General features: G+C 47.1%; 1 protein-coding gene across 2 annotated transcripts; it reads right to left on the bottom strand.

Annotated features, from left to right (window-relative positions):
- Window positions 1-4,066: 4,066 nt before the first annotated feature.
- Window positions 4,067-21,132, bottom strand: ATP6V1E1 (ATPase H+ transporting V1 subunit E1). Of its 2 annotated transcripts, none has more exons than XM_060112997.1 (9): window positions 20,968-21,132; window positions 15,371-15,436; window positions 13,535-13,644; window positions 13,083-13,149; window positions 9,543-9,632; window positions 8,914-8,982; window positions 7,643-7,737; window positions 5,541-5,628; window positions 4,067-4,633 (listed from the first exon to the last, which is right to left on the bottom strand). In XM_060112997.1, exons 1-9 carry the CDS (start codon window positions 20,998-21,000, stop codon window positions 4,571-4,573), a joined length of 681 nt encoding a protein of 226 aa, XP_059968980.1. In that variant the 5' UTR covers window positions 21,001-21,132; the 3' UTR covers window positions 4,067-4,570. The 2 variants fall into 2 exon arrangements, with proteins under 2 accessions (XP_059968980.1, XP_059968979.1); XM_060112996.1 differs by lacking the exon at window positions 20,968-21,132 and adding an exon at window positions 19,646-19,852.
- Between the last annotated feature and the right edge of the window lie 2,192 nt (window positions 21,133-23,324).

Genomic DNA, 23,324 nt, shown 5'->3' with positions numbered 1-23,324 from the left:
AGTCCCCTTTTGTTTTTTACAAGGATGTGTTTCTTGTGATGAGAACTCCTGGGATCTGCTCTCTTAGCAAACCCTCACATACACAGCGGTGTCGTTCACTACAGTCACCATTCTGTGCATCACGTCCCCAGGACACCCTGACCTTGTACCTGCAGCTCTGCACCGTTTCACCCAGTTCACTCAGTCCCCATCTTCTGCCTCTGGGAACCGCAAATCCCATCTCTTCTTCTATGAGTTTGCATTTTTATAGATTCCACGCATGAGTGAGATCATATAGTATTTGTCTCTTTCTGTGTGATTTATCTCACTTGGTGTAATGCCCTCAAGGTCCATCCAAGTTGTCGCACATGACAGGAATTCCTTCTTTTTTAAAATGGCTGAGTAGTATTCCATTGTATGTAATAAATAAATAGATATACACCACGTCTTCTTTATTCATTCGTCCATCCATGGACACTTTGGTTGCTGCCACGTCTTAGCTACTGTAAATAATGCTGCTATGAACGCAGGGGTGCATAAGTCTTTTTGAATTACTGTTTTTGTTTTCTTTGGGCCAATACCCAACTTAAACTCCCACCAACAGTGCACGAGGGCTCCCTTTTCTCCATGTTCTCACCAGTTTTTGTTATTTGTTGTCTTTGGTGATGGCCAGTCTAATAGGTGTGAGGTGATATAGCTTAGAGGTTTTGATTTGCATTTCCCTGATGATTAATTACACTGAGCATTTTTTCATGTATCTGTTGGCCATTTGAATATCTTCTTCAGAAAATGTCCATTCAGGTCCTTTGCCCATTTTTAAATTGGATTATTGGGGTGTTTTTTTGCTATTGAGTTGTATGAGTTCTTTGTATGTTTTGGATATTAGCCCCTTATCAGGTATATTTTGCAATTACTTCCCCCCTGTTCAGTAGGCTGCCTTTTCATTTTGTTGACGGTTTCCATTGCTGTGCAGAAGTTTTTTAGTTTGTTTATTTTTGCTTTTTTTGCTTGTGCTTTAGGTGACCAATGTCAAGGAACTTCTCCCGCTGTTGGGAGTTTTATGATCTCAGGTCTTACATGTAAGTCCTTAATCCACTTTGATAGTTTTGTGAGTGGTATAAGACAGAGGTCTAGTTCCATTCTTTTACATGTGAATATCTGGTTTTCCCAGCACCATTCCTTGAAGAGGCTGTCACTTCTCCATAGAGTATTCCTGGCTTCCCTGTCAAACATTAGTTGACCATATATGCAGGGGTTTATTTCTGGGCTCTGGATTCTGTTCCATCTTTCTGTGTCTGTTTTTATGCTGATGAATTGAAACAGATCAACTGCAGACACTTTGTAGTTTTCTCTGTGCTTCCTGTTGCCCCAGTGATAGTTCTTGGGGGATCAGGAAGGAAGCAGTCCTGCAATGGGTTATTTCATGTTCCTGGTCTCAGCCTCCCTGGCAACCTGTTTTAAATTCAGTCTCTTGTCATTAAGGAGACTGAGCTTGACCTCTTACCCAGTTGGGTGAATGGCAGCCAGCCCCTGGGGACTCAATACCTAGGGAGGGTAGACGGGCCAGGGCGGGGCGGCAGGGCTGGCCTGTGGCCGGAGGAGCCTGACTCGGGCCCACGGGGTGCAGCGGAATCTGACGCTGGAGGTGCTCGCCGGGTGTGAAGCTGGGCTGTGCCAGGCAGTGGTCACCTGTCCCCTGGAAATGGTCAAGATTCAGCTGCAGCGTGCTGGGCACCTGGGTGAGGCCTCTCCCACCTTCGCGCAGGATTGATAAAGGGCTGTCCGAACAGATTTCCCCACGTTCGCACTCATCCGCCAGACTGTGACACAGTCAGCGCTCCAGGTCAGTAGAAGTCTTTGTTTTGTGGATTTCAACACCTCCAGCTGTAGGACAAACAGCAGGGATGAGACTCAGTTCAGGAGGGAGAGAGAATGTTTCCCTATTCCCTCTGTCCTGCTGCCTTAACATTTAGGCCCGATCTCCTAACGATTTTAAGAGACGTCAGTGGCCTGCTCACGCACACTTCAGTGTTGCTCTGGAAGCTGGCCTTCCGTGGGAAGGCAGTGAAAGGGAGAAGAGGGCCATTCCTATTGTTTTTTCTCTGGGAAAGAAGTTCGGCCCTTTCCTAACTCTGGGGCCTCTCAGAGACACAGTGGTCAGGTATCAAAGCATCTGTCAAGGACAGGGGTGTGTCCCATGAAAGGAGGCCAGCGGGGTGCACCGAGGGTGTCTCCCCAGGCCCAGCCCGCGTGCCACGGGACTGACAGCACCTGTGAGGCCTTGGGTGTGCGTCTCCCCCCCAATCAGCTGCCCACACATGCTGAGCTGGAATTTAGCCAGATTTCCAGGCTGGATCAGACCAACCTGAAGCAAACAGAACTGCAGAAAGAGTGAAGTCCAGACACTGGAAGCCCCTGCTGTGTTTTGATCTGTAAAGGGTAAGGTGGTCACGTTTTGTTTTTCAACCTGGACGAGAAGTCTTAGTACTCCTCCAACACTCAAAAAGAAGTAAAATTCAGGATATGGATGGATGGGTAAATTATGTACATCTAAGGCAGACAATGGGGAAAATAACGTTCACTGATGGACCACCTTCTTAAAGCTACTCGTTTGAGACCTGTGCCTAGATTTCTACCCTATGAAATATGGTAAAAGGGGCAGCAAGTACCTTCGTAGTATGCATTGTTGCTCTGCTGGATACCATTCAAAATTGAGGCAAGAAATAGCTTCCTTTTAGGGCTCAAAATCTAGCCCAAGTGTCTCAAACACTGAGAATTTAAAAAATTAATATTCACACAACTTCAGTGCATCGAATGCTGCGGTCATTAATGAGACTCACCCACATTCAAAACGCTTGCATCAATAACCAATTTTCAGGGGGAAAACTCGGTTCTGTTTATTAGATGCTTAACTCATCAGATCATGTGCTCTGAATTACTCCACTAAAAAGGGCTGACGTGTGAAGAATCTAATTCCATAAAATGGGACATGTTCCCCTAGTCTTGGAATTCTAGAGAAAGGAGGCACCCCTTAAGCCTGAAGGGCTGGGGTGTCGGGGGAGGCCTGGAGCCCTGCCCGTCGGGTTAGCCTTTGGGGCTCCTCACCCCCCAGGAAACTGTGGAGCCAGGAGGGCCCTGGTCATAGCCCTGCTGTTCGGGGTCACCCAGTAGATGCTCTTCGGCGTCAACTTCTCAGCGTCGGCAAGCGCCTCAAGGGTTTTGAGTAGGCTTCGCGGCAGCCCTGGCCCCCCTCTTCCCTGTCCTCTACCTCATGGGCCCCTCCACCTCCCTTGGTGACCGAAGCCCTCCCTGCTCTGGGGGTCCAGCCCGGGGACCCTCAGGAGCCCCGACCCCCTGAACAGACAGCACAGATGGGATCATCTCTGCATTTCACGTCTATCTGTCTCACACGCAGCACCTTGAATCAGCTGGAGGCTTTAGTCTCCTTAACTCTGAGTTAAATAACTCAATTTGTCCCAGCACTGACACGGGGAATGGCAGGATTTTATTTTAGCTCAAGGGGACCACGACAGCCCTCTAAGGCGGCACCCGCCTGCCCATGTTCGGCCCGGAGGAGATGGGCGGTGCGGACAGTGCATCCTCCCAGCTCGTCCCCTCAGGACCGAGCTACACTTGTGACGACCCGTGTTACTCATGAGGGTGGAAAACAGACGCTTTATCTTCAGGTCACGGTGGGTTTTCAGTCTTGATGCAATGAACACACAGCAGCTCCTCTCCCTCAAGACCGCAGTTTCTTCTTTCCTGATGCTGCCAAAGCTAATATAACTGTTCCCTTATTCCGGCTGCCAGGCCCTCCAGGGACAGGTGACCCTGAACACCTGTGTGCGGACAGTCTTAAGGGGCTGGGAGGGCACCTCTAGGTGAGGCTTTCTTTGGTAGAAAGGAGCAAATGTGCCTGAGGGACACAGAGAGGGTTCGTGGCTTCAACTGCTGATGGCTGTCAACCTGCAAATGCTCCAGGAGTTTGGAAAATGCTTCCTCTTTCCAGATCCCTCAGTGAGAACTTCACCCTCTCAGACCACAACCTGCAGCGAACGCCTTGTGTAATAAATGAGTGACATCCACGTACATGTTATGTTTTAATAAATAAAGCATATTCACGGCTTAGATCTTCAATCACATTTACAGACATTTCTAGGCCCAAATAGGTAACAGTGAAGCTGCTGCTGCTGCTGGAAGAAATGAGCCCCACATGCACTTGAAGCCCAAAGAGCGGAGACCTGACCCCAGAGCCCACCACCCCGCCCCCCGAGGCTGGACCCCAGAAGAGCAGGAGGCCTGGGGACACTCGTGCACCCACCACCTGACCCCTCGCCTCTGTGCTGCAGAACAGCAGGAAGTTGTGTTACTCTGAGACAAGCTAGAGGAAGGTTTCCTGATCGTACTAAGTGAGACTCTCGCCCGTCGGTCCCCACCAGCCAGGATGTTAGCTACAGCAAGGCTTCCTTCCACTGACAGATGCAGGACAGGACAGGAGGACAGCAAAGAGGAAGCTACGCAGGCCGTCTTGTCTCTTCAACTGTCAGAAACGTCCACGTCATGCAGTGGGCGGACGCCACCTCCCTCAGGCTTAGTCCAAAAACTTCCTGTTGGCATTTGCCCCAAACAAGGCTCCCCGCACCTCGGGCATCATCTGTGAAGAAAGAAGCTCCTGCGTGAGGCGGCGCCGTCCCCCGCGCCTCAGCCCCGCCCCGAAGTCACGAAGCCCAATACTTGGCCAAGCACCGCCAGAGTCCGACCAAGAGACTCGGCGATCGCAAACGTGGGCTTAAGGCCACTGCTTAAGGGGAAAGAGAGCAAATGACGGGTGCCATGGCCGTCTAAGGCTTCCGTCCCGCTCCGATATGGGGAGAAGAGGCGACGTTCTGGAGCACCTACACTCGTTCTTTCAACAGGTGCTGAGCGCGCGCCGGGTGGAAAGCTGACAGCGCAGGTGTGTGCTGAGGCGCGCCGCAGCAACTGGAGAAGCCCGAGGACTCCACCTTAGGACGCAGCCACCAGCCGCATGCGGCCAGTGCGACTGAGGCGGCGAACTGCGCAGCTTACCTAGCTTTAGTTAATTTAGCCACACCTGGCTGGTGGCTAGCATGGCTCTGAGGTTTAAGTTACCAGAAGACGGTCAAGGTCGGGGCAGCAGAGCGCACCCCTGGAGGAGGCCCCGCACTCGGGACAACTCAAGCTTCCTGGCTGGTTTCCTGGCGCCCTGTGGCAATTCCTTTAGAGCAGTCGCCTGACTTTCCATCATTCCTGCTGGGGGTCGGGGGTTCTGGGGCTTTGGGTCAGCATCTCCACATGCAGTAAAACAGATACATTAAAATCCCAGACACACAAAGCCCTCATTCTGGTCCCAAGGCCACCCTCATGTAAACAATATCCTCTCAGCAAATGGCACTAAATGCCTGAATCCCCGTTCCTTTTAAGAAAATGTCAAAAAATGGAGAAAGAATCACAAACTCCAAATAACGGCCAATTGACATGTTCTCCACAGCACCTCCTCAAAGTAACGCAGGCCAACTGATGAGACGTGTCCCCACACTCACCTGCTGGGCTATGAGGTCCAGCCGGCTCTCAAGGGTATTGGAGACCTTGATTTTGCGATCCCCGTTGTAGATCTCAACCCCGCCAGCTCTACAAAGAACACCGGAAATAACCACTTTTACAGATTTGAGGGAAACAGACACACATTGTACAATTACCTTCTTCCCTCGGAGAATAGCTGTCTTGGTCTGTGGATGGTCTCAACACTCTTAGGGGCAATAAACGTGCAATAAGTTTGAAATGAATTCAGAAGCTTCTGAAGATTTAAGGAAAAGAGGCTGATAATAACTGTCATTACCAAGTGACTATGTGCCCGTCTGGTTTTACGTTATTCTAACCACCAGCCCTCCCCAACTGGACAAAAGGGGGGACGACTGTGTCCCAGTTTGCAGATCAGTACACACAGTCCTCATCTGAATGCGTCTTCAAGGCCCAGCGCTGCGGGTGCCCTGGCGGGCCGCCCTCCTTGGCGCCTGCGTCTCAGATAAAAGGCTCTACCCCAGTACCCTGGCGTAAGGCCGACAGGTCACATCCTACCACAAGGAGCCTCAGGGTGTGGAATTCTTTTGCTACATTACAATTCTGTGTTTTACAAAATATTTCTTGAAATAAGCAGGCTCTGAGGCAAAGGATGGGGAAAATGGTGCAAATTTTCTCTAGAAAATGTCAATGGGCTGTGACGTGAGTAGTATGTTCTTATTCCATCCTCCTCCCCCATTTCCTCTGTTTCTCTGAACAGGCCCTGTCCCCACGCGGGCAGCAGGGCAACGGGGGTGTCTGCTGTGCGCCAGGCGCTACTGAACACCAAGTCCAGGCCCTTCCGTGTCTCCTATTCCCCAGGGACCTGGAGTCTTGGTCTCCTCACCATTTATAAACCAGGAAACGGGCTTAAGAGGTGGATAAAAGGACCAATTTACTGAATAAAACTCCACTTTAAACCTGCACAGTCCTTCACCTGCAATTCTGAATCTCAAAGGCTCTGAAAACAGAACCATCTAATTCGAGTGGCTCCAGAGCCTGAACTGGGCTCCAGTCACCTGTCAGCAAACGGCTGGTGTCCCTGCATAACTACCCCTTGGGTGTGAGCGCTCCTGCTTCCATGCAGAGACATCCGTGTGTGTAATTCTGGGGGAGATGCTGTAACACGTAGGGCATGTACGGGATTGCTTCTCTAAGCACCCAAACTCAAAGCACCAGGCACAGTGGTCCTGACTGGAACTGCTGAGTCCTACATGGTCTCTACACGCTGAGTACCCGTCAGGAGAGTCGCTGTGGATCCTGAGCCCTGATGTCAGTGCTGCACAGACGTGACCCCACTTCAGCTTCCAAGAGCTCCGTGAGGCGGGTGCTGTTATCCCAGGTCAGAGATGAGGAAGACTAAGTAACTAGTCGAGCCCTACCTGGCCAACACCTGGAAGAGTGGAGCAGCAGACCGCGATCTGACCGGAATGCTCACTAATGCTTAAGCTCCCACAGGCCCTCAGCTTGAAAGCACCGTCACGCACCCACTACCTCTGATCCTCACTTTATGAAGCAAGCAAGACTGATCCCTTTTACAGATGATGGGATTTGGGCTCGAGGTCCTGCAGCGAGCAACAGGCCAGTCAGGACTCAGAACTAGGTCTTGCGATCCTAAATTCACATGTCCCAAGGCCTCCGCAATGCTGGCCCGTGGGGTGGACCGGCAGGCAGGCGCACAGGGAAAATGCCCTGGGCTCTCCCCGGCCAGGAGCTCCTACCGCCCCTCCCAACCGCACTGAGTCTCCCCGCACTCGGCAGAAGCACCACGGGCGCTCGCGTTCCATACCAAGGGATCTGCCAGCCAGACATGGCTACTTCCTTGTCAGAGGGAGTGATCACCTTTCTCAGAACCTAGGACACACGTGGAACCAGCTTCAAGTTCTGGGTACAGAATCCGTGCTGCTTCTAGGCAAGCTGAGCCATAAGAAGCTGGTTAACAAGGGGGATACCGACAGGCGCCAACACGAGGCACGCATGGGGTGGCCACACCGCCATCCTGCCCAGAGGACATGCGCGAGGCCGGGCGGATGACCGTTCGCGCAGCCAGAGCAGCTCAGGTGTTAAAAGCAGAAACGTTCCTTACATTTCCTCAGGCAGGTAGGCCTCCTGGTCAATCTGGACATCAACGTCTCTTTTGGTGGCGATTTTGTACACGGGGATTGCTTTTTGCACCGCAGCCTGGAGAAACACAAGAAACAGAGGTTTTATCAGAAACTATGGAGCAGGTATCCACAAAACCAACAGTCTGTACAAAAAAAGATATTCCTACTTATTTTTCAAGTAAAAGAACAGATGCGTTGCTGGTGGGAACATAAAACGGTACAGCCGCTGTGGCAGATGGTATTGTAGTCCCTCAAAAATTAAAACACAGAATCACCACAGGATCCAGCAAGTCTACCTCTGGATATTTATCCAAGAGAAGTAAAAGCACAGACCCAACAGATATTTGTACACCCATGTTCACAGCAGCATTGCTCACAATACTCAAAAGGTAGAAACGACCCAGGGGTCTATTAACACATAAATGAATAAATAAAATGTGGTCTATGGATATAATTCAGCCTTAAAGAAAGAAATCCTGACACGCGCTACAACATGAACGAACCCTGAAGACATTACTGCCAAGTGAAATAAGCCCGTCACAAAAGCACAGATACTGTCTGAGCCCCAATGTATGTGTCAATCTGTTCAACTAGTAATCGTGTCAGAAAAAGACTAAAGTTCCTTCAAGAAAACGTTCTCACGTGTCTCCTGGAGCCTACAGTGCTCTCCGAAGATGGGACTTTGCACGCCACGCTCAGTGCAGTGCAGCGTGAGAAACCCTCTTCCACCCGTCCTACACCTCCACTTCCCCCAGCTCACTGCTTTTTAAAACTGCGGTAAAACGCACATGAAATTTATCATCGTGATCAGTTTTAAGTGTACAGTTCTGTGGCTTTAAGTACGTTCGTTGTGCAACTGTCCCCACCATCCCTCTCCAGAACGTTCCACCTTCTCAAGCTGAAACTCTGTCCCCATTACACACCATCTCCACCTGCGCCTCCCTCCGCCTCTGTCTCTTCTATTCAGACGGCGTTGCCTATCCTCTGCTCCGATCCAGTAAGTACTGTTTTTATTGGATTTTCAGAAGATTATGGTATTACAAGGTCTCCAGAAAGGGAGGAGGGGACTAACTCAGATGGCAACTTGATTTGTTTAAGAAAATAAGTAAGAGGCTCAGGTACACTTAAGTTAGTATCTACAACATGTTAAGACTCTTCTAATGGCCATGGTTGAGCTGTCATTTACTAGAGCATGCATTTCATCCCTAACATTTTGATCTTTAAAAAGAAAAAGGATTTCTTCAAGCTCTACCTTCACCAGAGGGAAATCCTGTTTCCTGCAACGAATGATCATTCGGGGCTCCAACAACTGGTACAAACCCTATTAAAGCACAATCAGATACAATTAGTAAAAACTGCAAACTGTAAAATAAAACAACAGCAAATAAAATGTCTTCATAACTCTTTCATCTAGTTTGGGAAAGCAGTCCTCTTGTTTAGGTTCCCCCAAAGATGGCCTACATAGTATGAGAACACGGGAAGATCTTCATATCACAAACCAGATAAATACACCCAATGCTCTGGTGATGGGAACGAAATTCATACGGGAGTCTTACATCAACTAGGTTGAGGACAAATACTATATTTAACAGCTGAACAGCAAACAATTAAAATTTATACAGCCTGTGGTCTGAACCTCTATCGAAAGCAAGCATTTTAGTGGTAAAATCAAATTAGGAAAGTTTACAGCTGGAGGTTACAAAGGACAAGACAACATCAGTGTCATCCACCAGCCAGACACCACCGTCCTCCCACACATCTCCCGACCGGACAGGGAAAAGAGCTAAAATGAGAACACAGGAGAAACAGCTAGTTTCTATCCCCTCTTGTCGACTCTGCAGGGACGTGGCTCTCAGTGGTGCATCCGACCTACAAACTTACCTGGAGGACCAGTCCATCCAGCAGCACTTGGTACCTGGTTGTATCTTTTACCACTTTGCTGAGCCTCTGTTTGGCTTCATTTAGTAGGTCCTACAAAGAGTGGAAAAAGAAAAAGTTATCTACACAGCTGGGTAGTCAGCTCGGAACCCACGTGGGGCTGGCCCAGCTTGTGTCCAATCACTTCTTACTTCACGGCTGTGTGTTCACTCCACACGCGTTCCCTGAGGTGTACGATAAAGCAGATGCCACCCTAAGGACACTGATCCGAGTGAGCAAGAGCACTACCGTGGCCCCCAGGGGACTCGCACTCAGGCAGAAGAGCCCAGATTACCGATCATGACTGACCAGAACGGAAAAAGCCACATGCCGCAGCCACGGAAAGCAAGCTACGGAGGCAGCTGGGCAAGATGGTTCCATTTTTTATTAGAACAAGTAGCCTCTGCACAGAGAACAAAGTGTCGTCAGTGTTCACCTGCGGGAGGCTCGACTATCCATGATTTCCAGTTTCTTTATGTTAGTCTGTATTTTTAACGGTCTATAATAAACGCTGGCTTGTATAACTAAAACAGACACTGAAAGGGACTCCGGAGACAAATCTCACGTGGTTGAGAAGAGCACGCTGGCAGCTACTCATTAAGTGGTACGCACGTACAGGCTTACTGGTAAAAGAGGACCGAGGTCCTTTAAAAGTCAGAGAGAGCGCCGCTCGATCCCACTGCTGGCCACCCAACACCGCTGAGAAAATTTCGTCCCAGTAAATCTTCCACATACATGTCTCCCTTACTGAATATGACCTCTGGAATGATTTGGGGGATTTAAAGAAGAGGGAGAACATACATGCTCACCCAGACACCAATCAGAATTTGAGGAGTGAGGGTGGAGAGAAGGAAGTGGCCCTGTATTTGGTTCTGAGAGTCACCCTTGGAGCCGCACCCAGCCCGGAACCACTCCCAAGCAGTTGAAGCCTTTAGAATCTAGGACGCTACGGCACAAAGATTTGAAGCATTTATATATATAAGACATGTGGCTGAAAGAAACCGCAGCCCCTCCTCACTAAGAGACCCCTCAAGCATAGTTCTCTTTGTGCTGGAACTGACTGTCCACAGTGGTCAAGCCGGTGCGGGGGGACAGGAGGAGTAGAGAGACAGGTCTACTCTAAAAGAATGAGCATCAAGTCAAGCTGTAAAGAGTGATGCCAGCCATTTGTAAAAATAACCCACGGAAAAATCTGGAAGTGGACAAATGAGGAGTCTTAACACCACCCAGAACTCCAATCAAGGGAGTAGGAACTTGGAATAAACTGAACTCCAGCTAAGAAAGCTGAAACCTAATCGACATAAACTGTATTGTCCCTTGTCTAAATCATTCCTGTCCACTTAAAAGACACGCCCCACAGGTCAGGAAGGTAACTTAAGTAATACCCCAGTGACACTCTTTGATTCTAAACTCAACTTTCTGGCTGTAGTCTGACTCCCCATGGGGAGGGGTGTAGGTTACTGCCGTTCACATGTCAGCCTACAGATCAGTATTTTGAGAGTTTGGAAGGGCATTATCTGTCCACCTGAACCTAACTGCCTCTAGGATCCTGAAAATATTAGACTCTGCTCCTGGAAAGCAAGAAACTAAAACCCGATTCTGACGACAACATCAAAATCACGTCTCCTTTGCTCGTGCCCGGCGTGAAGAGTCAGGGGGCCTCCCACAGAGCCATTTCTGTTTCGTCTCTTTAACCACAGCACCAGAAACCTGTACTTCAGGACCAACAAATCAGAATTTCTAAAGGTCGGTCTGTTCTTTATCTCCCTTAAACGACAACACCACCACCTTACACAGTGTGAGGTTTAGGAAGTGACGGTAAAGAGCTGTTACCTACCCCAGGCCTGTCCTGTGTGAGGCACTGCACGGTCACTTCCTATGTGGACCAACTTAATTCTAAAGAAGCCTCACGTATATGCTTTCCCCATTTTACAAGAAAAGGAAGGTTCAAAAGGGTTAAAAAATTCGCCCACCGGGACTTCCCTGGTGGTCCAGTGATAAAGAATCAGCCTTCCAATGCAGGGGACGTGGGTTTGAGCCCTGGTCCGGGAAGATCCCGAATGCCGTGGAGCAAAGAAGCCCATGCGCCACAACTACTGAGCCTGCACTCTAGAGCCACAACTACTGAGCCCGCGCGCCACAACTACTGAAGCCCACGCACCAGAGCCCGTGCTCCACAACAAGAGAAGCCACCGCAATGAGAAGCCCACACACCGCAACCAAGAGTAGCCCCCGCTCACCGCAACTAGAGAGAAAGCCCGCGCACAGCAACGAAGACCCAACACAGCCAAAAATAAATTAATTTTTTTAAAAAAAGAAGAGGAGGTGGAGGAGTCAATCAATAGCCAACGTCTGGGGCTTCCTCCTGTAAAACGTGTCACCACTGACACCCAACTCGGTCCTTGCCGCCACCATGCCAGACTCGCCTATCAGGAACCGATATCTTACAATATTAGTTTGTTTCTCTAGTCATCTAAGAAGATGGTATGTCTTCTGCTTAGTCAAGTATTATATTTTCAGTTTTATAGCTTTTCCATATAGTTCCTATTCACCAACACTTACTCCTAATTGCTTACTGTTGGCATGTAGTAAAACTATCAATTTCTGTATATTCTCTTTGTAGCCAGTCACCTTTTTGAACTAATTACTAGTTCTTAGTTTTTCAGATGTTGTATTTTTTTAAATATACAATCGTATCTTCAAAAAAATAACTGTTTCTTCCTTCCTGATATTTATGTAACTTGTCTCTCCATTTTGTAAGAAATCTAAGGCCTCCACAATAACAATGAATAACAGTGGAAGCAGAGGCCTCCACTTGGTTTCTAAATTTTTTTTTTTTTTTGGCCGCACCATACAGCTTGCAGGATCTCAGTTCCCCAACCAGGGATCGAACCTGTGCCCCCTACAGTGGAAGAGCAGAGTCTTAACCACTGGACCGCCAGGGAATTCCCTTGTTTCTGAATTAATTCAAATTCCTTCAGGCTGTCTCACCTAAGTGGTACGTTTCTGCCCTCTCCTTTGGGTGACAATACTCCCCAGATGGTTTTCTGTCTAACCTCTTCTCTGTTAAATTTAGTCTATGTACTCATATCATGAACCCTATTTATGATATTCCTCATAAAATAAAATGAAACCTTCAACAGCTTTCTACTGAAAGCAAGCAAAGCTCTTCACTTGCACTCATGGCCCCATAGTAATTCCATCCTATCTTTCTAGCCTTATTAGTCCCCATTGCCCTCAGATAATGTATGGTCCCCCCATCACGTGCTATATACCCAGAAGCTACATGCTCTGTTAGAGCAGCAGGTCCTTGAAGACTGGACACACATCTTATTCATTTCCGTATTTATTACAATACCTAGTGTAATGATTTGCTGACCAAATGTTTTCTCTCTAAAAATCATTCATCAGCTCCTTAATCTAACATTAACTAGTGAATTCTCTATAACAGACAAATGAATAAACATTTTATAATTTTATAACTAAAGGGGGCTAATTACTCACTGTGATAAGGTCATCTCTCGCTCTGAGGACTTTCAGCCTCGCTTGATTCATCAGATTAGACATCTGACTGCAAAAGGCACGGAAAAGTAGTATCATTACAGCATAAAAAACAACCAACGTAGAGAAAGGTACAACCTCCTACATATGTACAAACACTTCTCTTTGTACAGATCCCAGAGAACTCCCTGAAATACATGTAGTGGTTTTTATCCACTTATTTTCAAAGATAAGGAGATATTTATTGAATGCTTATGAAGTGGTGAGACTTTCTTATCAGTTATTTCAACTATATCTTTCAATAATCCCGTGAGCCTTCCGTTTTCCCAAATGAGGAAAGAGAAGTTAAGTAACTTGACCAAGGTTAGTCAATCAGTGAGTGGTCCAGAACCCGTAACTGCCTGACTCCAAACCACCTGCTTTACCCTCTCGTCCCAGTGATTTTCAAAGCTCACATTTTCTTCTGCTGCTCAATCTGCTTTTCTTTCTTCTCGTAGTATTCCATAATCTTCAGTCTTTGGGTCTGCACAAGACGGCCTTTCTCAATGTTGAACTCTTCTTCTGCCTTCCAAGGAATTCATTAGTATTAATTCATTATACAGATTTTGACAGTTTTATTTTAAGCAGCTGATGACCAAGGTAGTTGCTTATATTCACCTTATTCTATATCTAGTATCCACCAACAAAGTTTCAATGAATAGAATCAGAAGATTCTGTGTATGAAAAAAATTATGTATTTTAAATTTGATCCATGTGTTTAATAGAGGGCTAATGAAAAGGACACAGAATTTGGAGTCAGAAGATCTGAGTTACTGTCTAAAAAATTTGGTCAAGTAATCTCAGCCTAAGTGTCCTCCCTTATAAAATAAGAAAATAAAAATAGTATTCTTTCCTTTGTAGGTCAAAATCTAACAGTCCTTTTAAAATGATAAACTACATAAATTTGAGTTATTAGTTTTATTAGTGTTAATTATTGAGCAGTCACTTTTTACAAAGGGTATCGTAGTATATCGGCTGTCTGTGATTTTCAGGCAGTAAGAAATTATGACTTTGGAAGCTAGCTAAAGTTACTGATTCAGATGTTTAATGCTTAGCACAGATACTGGAACTTTTATATTCTAAAATAAATGCCAGCAGCTTATTTCTATACCTATCACACGAGATAAGACTACTTTAAATAGAAATGCATTTACCAACTGAAATAGAAGTTCTGTATTTGTCCCAGAGAGAAATAAGGAAACTAGCCATATGAGAAGCTGCAGTGCTCCTATGGCCATCAAAACAATATTAAACAAGCAACAAGGATATATTGTACAGCACAGAGAAATACAGCCATTATTTTGTAATAACTTTAAACGGAGTATAATCTATAAAAATATTGAATCACTGCTGTACACCTGAAATTAATATAATATTGTTAACCAACTATACTTCAATAAAAAATATATATATTAAACAATATCCTCTCAACTGTTCTACTTCAGTGACAGGCAAAATAAGTCTTTTCTTCCTTAGATGATAAATTACTCAAATAGTTCAAAGGTTCAGTTTTGGCCCTAGGATACCAGGCACACACAATTTTAAGGCTTTACTGTTAAGTAACAAATGTAACCACCGTAGAATAAAGTAAAAGGACAATGAAAATAAAGTATTAGATGATATATTCTGACCTACTATGATTATACTTAGAGCAAAGAACAATTTTATATACTGTACAGAAACACTGTGTAACTCGAAATATCTGTAAAATTCCTAGATGCTGACTGCCGCCTTCACGATGGACAGGGGCTTTCATTTTATGCCTTACATATGCCAAACTGTGTATTTACCTTTTTTGCAGGAAGCACAAATAAAAAAGCAACATAACAACGAAAAAATACTACATCCTCCCCCGACCAGCCATCAATTAGCTGCAGTTGCTTAACTGAGTTTGGATTCCATGAGAAAATTAATCCATCCCTTACTTTTCTACTCCCTACCATAAAATTTCAGGACACTTATTGACAATCAGAATTTTGGGACTTCACTGGCGGTCCAGTGGTTAGGATTCCATGCTTCCACTGCAGGGGGACAGGCTCGATCCCTGACCGGGGAACTAAGATCCCACGTGCCACGTGGCACAGGCAAAAAAATTAAAGAATGTTTAGAAAGGAAAGTTTATTTTTAACGTTAAAGAGATTCTTATTGGTCCTATGCAATGCTCTGTTAAACAATTTTACTAAGTACTAATTAGCAAAGCAAGACAGTACGAAACTTTGATAACTTCTTAAACCTAGGAAGTGGAATCTCACCTTTGCGTCTATTTCTTCTGCTTTCTCATTGGCTTCTTGTTCAATAAAAGCCATCATGTGCTTAATCTATAAGGAGAAGGAAAAGGTTATTTTTGAATATGACAAGAAAAAATATCTATCTTTTCTGATTCTTCCAACAATCATTTATGGAATGCCTTTCTGTTCTCAGGTAACTTTCAATCTGGAATTTACTCCAGCAAATGGACCAGATGCAGTATTCAACAACACAGGTAAATAGGCCATTATCCTACTCTCAAGGAACTCGGAGTCTATGGGGAGGAAGGACTGAATACACGTCCTCCTCTACTTCCGGCCTCCTTCAGCCAGACCGTCCTCTCCCCTTCTCCATTCTAATGGCGTGTACCAGAGGGCCTCCTACTCTCGAGGAGCTCCAACCCGACTCCCCTCCCCCCAGCCCAGTGAAATCACTCTCGTAAGATCTCCTCGCCCTTATCTTACTGCACCTGCAGTGTCTCTTGGTGCGCTGACCACCACCCTTCTTGAGCACGTGCTTCCCTTTGCTCCCACCACTTCCTTGCTCTCCTCCTCAGCCTCCTCTGGGGCCATGCGCTTCTTCCTCCGCCTCCTAGACAGCTCCTTCAGGAGCTCCTACTCACAGCAACTGAAATTCCACACGCTCAGTAAGGAACACTGACCGCTCTCCTTCCACCTCCCACTTGACCTCTGCCTTGAGGACTAGCACCAACATCCAAGTCGTCTCCTCCCGTATCTCAGGCCCCACATCAATCACCATGTCCTAAGAGTTCTCTCTTCTGACACCTCTTTAGTTTGTCCATCTCTCTCCATCTTCACAGCCACAATCTCATCTTTGCTATCATCATCTCTTGGCGGAATTACTGCAACAGCTTCCATATTTTCTCCGGGCCCTCAGTCTTGTTCCCTTGCTAACCAACTCTACCTGGCAGCCAGGAAGATCCTTTACAAATGTCCCTCTCATCTCGTACCACACCCCCGCTTAGGATAAAGTGCAGAGATTTTGAAGGTCTGTGATGTGGTCACTGCTCACCTCTCCAGCATCACATGAAATGTAACCTCCACCACTGGCCACTCCTCAGACTCCTAGTTCCTGTCATCCCACATTTTAAAAAATTAATTAATTAATTAATTTTATTTTTGGCTGTGTTGGGTCTTCGTTGCTGCGCATGGGCTTTTCTCTATCTAGTTGCGGCGAGCGGGGGCTACTCTTCGTCGCAGTGCGCAGGCTTCTCATTGCGGTGGCTCCTCTTGCTGCGGAGCACGGGCTCTAGGTGCGCGGGCTTCAGTAGTTGTGGCACGCAGGCTCAGTAGTTGTGGTGCACGGGCTTAATTGCTCTGCGGCATGTGGGATCTTCCCGGACCAGGGCTCAAACCCGTGTCCCCTGCGCTGGCAGGCGGATTCTTACCCACTGCACCACCAGGGAAGTCCCCATGCTACTCTCATTTCAGGTTTTCAGTTCCTTGAGCTCGCCGTTCTTTCCACTTTCGAGATTTCAAACATGCTGTTCCTTCCACTTGGAACACTCCCCCACCCCCAGCCCAGCTATCTCCTCGAGCCTCAGCTCGCTTAACTGTCACCTCCTTTGGAAAACCTCCTGAACCTCTCACTTCTCTGCACCCAGGACACTCTGCACTTCTCTGCCTGAACACACAGTCCTAATTGCCTGCTTGCCTGTGCCTCTCCTCAACTAAACTATAAGGCTAGGAACTTGCTAAAGGGTTTTAGATCTCTGGCTACAGTTGGAGAATGAAGTCCCCAAAGTCTTCTGAATGGGGCTTGGGGTGACTGATCTAATTTATACTCATAAACAGAGTACTGTCTCTAGTGGCAGATGTAAAATATACCCAAATGAATATACAAGCAACACAGCTAATCAAACTCACTGGTACTTTCATTTCATAGGAGCTCTACCCGAAAGGAATAGTGAATTAAAAAGAAAAAAAGCAGCTTAAAAATATTTAATGTAGAGCCTCTAGGTTATTAACTCATTTCATGTATTAATTGTCCCGCATAAAGGTAAACACCACCGTAAACCCAGGACACGGGGTTAAGGGTTTACTTTCCCCACAGTAGGTGCTCAAAAAACAGTTGTGAATGAGTGAGAATCTGTTGGGAGTTAAAAGCCTTCTGAGGTACCCCAACTACTTTTAGAGTCTGTACAAAAGTGAGTTAAGATTTGTTTCACAAGAATGTGAATATACTTAACACTACTGAATCATTCACTTAAAAATGGTTAAAAAGGCCCTGAGAAAACCAGAATTCAAAAAGACACATGTACCCCAATGTTCATTGCAGCACTGTTTACAATAGCCAGGATGTGGAAACAACCTAAATGTCCATCGACCCATGAATGGATAAAGAAGATGTGGTGCATATGTACAATGGAATAAAAAGGAACAAGATTGGGTCATCTGTAGAGACATGGATGGACCTAGAGTTTGTCATACAGAGTGAAGTTAAGTCAGAAAAAGAAAAATATCGCGTATTAACGCGTTATGTGTGGAATCTAGAAAAACGGTACAGATGAACCCATTTGCATGGCAGGAACAGAAACGGAGACGTAGAGAATGGACATGTGAACACAGCAGGGGAAGGGGGGGTGGGATGAACTGGGAGATCAGGTTTGACATACATACACCACCACGTGTAAAAGAGACAGCTAGTGGGAACCTGCTGTATAGCACAGGGAGCTCAGCTTAGTGCTCTGTGGTGACCTAGATGGGTGGGATGGGGGGCGTGGGAGGGAGATCCAAGGGGGAGGGGATATATGTATACCTATAGCTGATTCACTTCGTTGTGCAGCAGAAACTAACACAACGTTGTAAGGCAACTATACTCCAAAAAATGGTTAAAAAGGTAAACTTAACGTAATGTGTTTTACACAATTTAAAAAAGTTAAGAATACAACCTAGGGACTTCCCTGGTGGCGCACTGGTTAAGAATCTGCCTGCCAATGCAGGGGACACGGCTTCGAGCCCAGGATCCCACGTGCCGCGGAGCAACTAAGCCCGTGCACCACAACTACTGAGCCTGCGCTCTAGAGCCCGTGAGCCACAACTACTGAAGCCTGTGTGCCTAGAGCCCGTGCTCCACAACAAGAGAGGCCACCGCAATGAGAAGCCCACGCACTGCAACGAAGAGTAGCCTCCGCTCGCCGCAACTGGAGAAAAGCCTGCGTGCAGCAATGAAGACCCAAGGCAGCCAAAAAATAATTTAAAAAAAGAAAAGGGAAAATAAAGAGCAGGTGCTTTAAAAAAAAAAAAGAATACAACCTCATGGCATCAAAGTCTTGAGGAAAACACAGAGCACGGGTTTAGAAGGGAAGACTTATTTTTTGTCAAAATTCTTAGGAGCTCCTTACCAGTGAGGAGCCAAAATAATGATGACAATCAGAGCCCGTTTTATAGGTAATACAATACTTACAAAATCTCAAGCCTTGAAAAATTGGGGTGCCTAACCCAAATCTACACTGTTCAGAAAAACCACGGTTAACTTGCTAAATGGATCAACCTCCACACATCTGTGCCTGTGTGTGTGTTTCTGTTTGTGGTGAGGAATGGAATCGTCACAAGTTCAGATCGAACTCACACTGCGCTGTCTGGAACTTTAAAAGTAGTTTAAAGACAGTAACCAACTCGGGTGCTTATAAATGCTACAAGACACTGGCCTCTAAGAGGTGAACCCTGATTCAAACCTGCATTATCTGCCTCTGTCTCTCGTGCTGGACCCTCTGCTACCAGATCTGACAAGACCAGCACAGCCTAGAGCAAAACACACTCATTTTAACCCTCTTATCTCTCGTGCTGGACCCTCTGCTACCAGATCTGACAAGATCAGCACAGCCTACAGCACAACACACTCATTTCAACCCAGGTCGAGAAGCCCGTTTACAGTCAACAAGAACACATTCTGCCTTCAGGAGTTCCAACAAGAGAACGTCAACCCCTTCAGGACATTTAACTCCACCCTCAAGGCAGAAAAACCTGCCCTTAAAATATATTTTTCTTCTTCCTGCTAAAGCTACTGGGTTCTACACCTCTGGAGTCAAGATTCTCTTGAAAATTTGATGAAATAAATGACCATACTCCTCAGACAAAAAAAAAAAAAGCGCAACATACACAAATACTTTAATACAGTGGGGAAGGAATCAGGAAACCCAGGATTTCTTTTCTTTTTACATTTAAGTATTAGTATTTTATTTCCAGCACTCAAGTTCATCCTTGAGTTAAGAAGATTTAGTAGATTCTAGGGGGCTCTTTTTAAATACATTTACCTACTTGTGATGGAAAAACCAACAGGAACGAGCACTCCATTTTCGATGTCTGTACACAATAGATCTCCTGCAGGAGACTGTTCGGCTTAGCACTCTTGGCAGCTCCAGTGCAATCTCACGGAGCATCCTAGGGTTTCACTGACCCACACCTAATGGTGCCTGAAAAACAACTATGCGTCCCCCTTGTCCCAGAATCCATGGAAGTCTGCAGATGTTCCCAGCTGTAAAAGCAGTGATGTTTACAGAAATCAGCACTTTGCTTTACTGAAGCAAACATCGGACAGCAAAAAGAGTAACAAGATTTGACTTAACCCAAAGTGTATGAGGACTAAACACAGTTTCACCTTTCGGCTTTGCAATGTAGTTTCCAGAAATCAACTGTGATGAAAAGCAGGAAATAACTATATTAAGATTTTACTAACTCCTAAAGAGCAGGAAGTTGAAGGAAACCCAGATTTCTAGGCGTCTACTCGGTGCTCAGGCCTGGTCACTGCCGGGAATACGGGGAACACAGGCACCGCCCTGATGGGGACCGCGCGTAGTGTGGAGGAGTACATTCGATACATTTCCTCGTTCTTACTATTTTACAGAAAGAAAACGTGGTTCTGGCCTAGTTTCACTGCTTTACCTTTGCCATGTATTCTTCCTGGGGAAGCCCTAGTTTTCAATACATCACAACAAGGCGGAGAAAGGAGAAGAGAGCTGGTACTAGGGGTGGGACCGCTGGACCGCTGGAGGGCACTGCGTCCTTTTTCCTACAGTAAAACTCAGACGCAGCGCTGATTAATGTTCAAAACCAGCGCTGTTCTGTAAGCATGCGGTAAGATTTCCTACAGTGCCGCACAGACGCTATTTTTGTTGCCCTCCGTGATCAGCCTAAGATCCCCTAAAAGGAAGAACCACCACGCTTCTGAGAGCATATCACCTAACGAATAAAGTGCAGAAGCGTTTTAAAGGAACTGGAAACATCCAAGGAAAAAACACCGAACTGCTCATCTAAGAAGGCTCACAAGGCAGTGAGTGAGCGTTAGTCAGGGTTTTCCGAGAACTTCAGCCAGAGACAAGTTCTCTAAACTGCGGCCTGAGTGCCCTTCCCCGAAGTCCGGGCCTGGGCGGTCAACGCCTGCCGCCCGCGAACTCCAAAGCGCCGAGCAACGCCGCGACCCCGGGCCGGCCGCTCGCCCGCAAGCCCGACGCGGCCCCGACCCGCACAGCTCCGAGGCGGGGTCCCGGGGACGGGGAGATCTGGCCAACGAGGCCGCCGCGGAGCTCCCCCAGGCCCGGGGCGGTACCCGCCCGCCTCTCGGGGCTCAGCCCGGCGCTCACCTGTTTCTGCACGTCGGCATCGCTGAGGGCCATGATGCAAGCAACGGGAGGCAGTGGGTGACCGGCCGGAGCTCAGAACCGACGCCGGTGACGGGCGAACGGGAGACGGGCGAACGGGAGACGAAAGCCAGACGCGCTTCCGGCCTCTTCAGTTTTGTGAGCGCGGCTTCCGGTTCCTGCGCAGGTCGCCGTGCAGCCCAGCCAGTGGGGAGAGAGCGGCCCGGAAGTCCCGCCACGCAACGCCCCGCCCCGCTTCGCCTCCTGTCGCTCACTCGTGACTTCTCGTGACTTCTCGTGACCTCTCCCGGTCTTTTCCCCAGCAGCCCTCTCCGAGGTTGGAGGGAAGGTCAGCTGTCCTGCCCCTGACGTTGACTGAGCCTTGTAGCCCTTGCGTTTTTTAAAAAAGTTTAGTTCTGCCAGCCAGAATTTGTTTTACTTTCCTGGCCCTAATGGAAGCAAATGCGTCAATATTTTACTTATTAACAGGTTTTATTTTATTTTTTTTTGCGGTACGCGGGCCTCTCACTGTTGTGGCCTCTTCCGTTACGGAGCATAGGCTCTGGACGCGCAGGCTCAGCCCATGGCTCACGGGCCTAGCTGCTCCGTGGCATGTGGGATCTTCCCTGCCCGGGGCACGAACCCGCATCCCCTGCATCGGACTGCAGATGGACTCTCAACCACTGCGCCACCAGGGAAGCCCTAAAAGGTTTTATTTTTAGAGCAGCTTTACATTTACGGAGAACTGAGCTCAGGTTCCCATATTGTTAGCCTCCTCCCTTTCTGGGGTACATTTGTTATATTTCATTAACTGAGGCTAATTGTTGACAAAAGCCCACAGTTTAACCAATTTCCTTAGTTTCCCTCTGTTGTGGAAATTCGGCCTCTGTACACCAGCGCCGGATTATATCTTGGAGACAGAGTTTTGGGTGAAGTAGAAAACAATAGTTTTATTGCTTTGCCAGGCACAGGGGGCCACGGCAGGCTAATGCCGTCAAAACTGTGTGTCCCACCTGGAGGCGGTGGTGAGGAGTCTTACAGTGTTCCAGGAACAGGGCTTGATTAGCTCGTGGAGCTTCTTCTGATTGGTTGGTGGTGAGGTAATCGGGAATCAGCCTCATCAACCTTCTAGTTCCAACCGGTCTGAGGCCTGTGTGCTGTGGGCAGCGAGCAGCTAACCTCTCCCACCTGGTGGAGGGCTTCAGTGTCTGCAGAACAACTGGAAAGACCCGGCTCAGAACATTAACTGTATAGCCCTTGAGGGAGAGCTAAAGGTCCTTGACTGTGTAATGGCTAACGTATTATTATTTTGGCTTGCTTGACTGTTCGCCTTTCTGCATTTTCCCACTTGTCTGATTAAATGTATTCCTTGACTGAAGTTTTTCTGCAGACAAAGGGCAGACGGAAGACATGGGTGAGGGTCTATTCTGGGAAGGCCTCACAGGGTCCTGCTCGGTTACACCCCTGATGCCCTTTTCCTGTTACAGGACCCCATCCTGGAAACCACCTTTCATTTAGTTGACCTGTCTCGTAAGTTCTTCTTGGTGACAGTTGCTCAAACTTCCCTCTTCGTTGACCTTGACAGTTTGAGGGATACTGTTAGGTATATTATAGATGCACCTCTGGGGATCTTCACATAATTGGTCAGGGGGTGTGGGTTTTGGGGAGGAAGGGCACAGAGGGAAAGTGCCATTTTCATCACATCAAGGGTTCATGCTGTCAGCCTGATTTTTGTTGGTGTTGACCTTGATCACTTGGCTGAAGCAGTGCTTGTCAGGTTTCTCCACTGTAAAGTTACTCTTTTTTTTTTTTTTTTTTTTGCGGTATGCGGGCCTCTCACTGTTGTGGCCTCTCCCATTGTGGAGCACAGGCTCCGGACGCGCAGGCTCAACGGCCATGGCTCACGGGCCCAGCCGCTCCGTGGCATGTGGGATCTTCCCAGACCAGGGCACGAACCCGTGTCCCCTGCATCGGCAGGCGGACTCTCAACCACTGCGCCACCAGGGAAGCCCTAAAGTTACTCTTTTTTTCCCCTTTCCATACTTTACTCTTTGGAAAGATGTACTATGTGCAGCCCACACTTAAGGAGTGAGGAGTCATGCTCCACGTTCTTTAGGGTGGACTACCTACATAATTTATTTGTAATTCTGAAAGAGCATGTGCATTTTTCAACATCATTACCAGGATCCATTTACAGAAAATTATTCAGAGAATTAAGGGAGAAATTCGAGCCCACATTTTATAAAGGCAAAATACTTTGAAAACTTATTTTTAGGATAGATTCCTAATAATAGAATTATGGGCCAAAGGGTACACACATTTTTATTACTAGCTTTTTATTTTGAAGAAATTTCAAATAT

Source organism: Mesoplodon densirostris, chromosome 11 (genome assembly GCF_025265405.1).
Source record: "Mesoplodon densirostris isolate mMesDen1 chromosome 11, mMesDen1 primary haplotype, whole genome shotgun sequence".
Taxonomy (NCBI): Eukaryota; Metazoa; Chordata; class Mammalia; order Artiodactyla; family Ziphiidae; genus Mesoplodon; species Mesoplodon densirostris.
This window is presented reverse-complemented; position numbering and strand designations above follow the sequence as displayed.

Coding starts and splice junctions, on each gene's coding strand:
- ATP6V1E1 (XM_060112996.1), bottom strand. CDS start 19,681: ATGGAGTGCTCGTTCCTGTTGGTTTTTCCATCACAA. Junction 8,983..9,542: donor TGGATGGACTGGTCCTCCAG/GTAAGTTTGTAG, acceptor GTGCTTTAATAG/GGTTTGTACCAGTTGTTGGA. Junction 7,738..8,913: donor AGGATTTCCCTCTGGTGAAG/GTAGAGCTTGAA, acceptor GTGTTTCTCCAG/GCTGCGGTGCAAAAAGCAAT.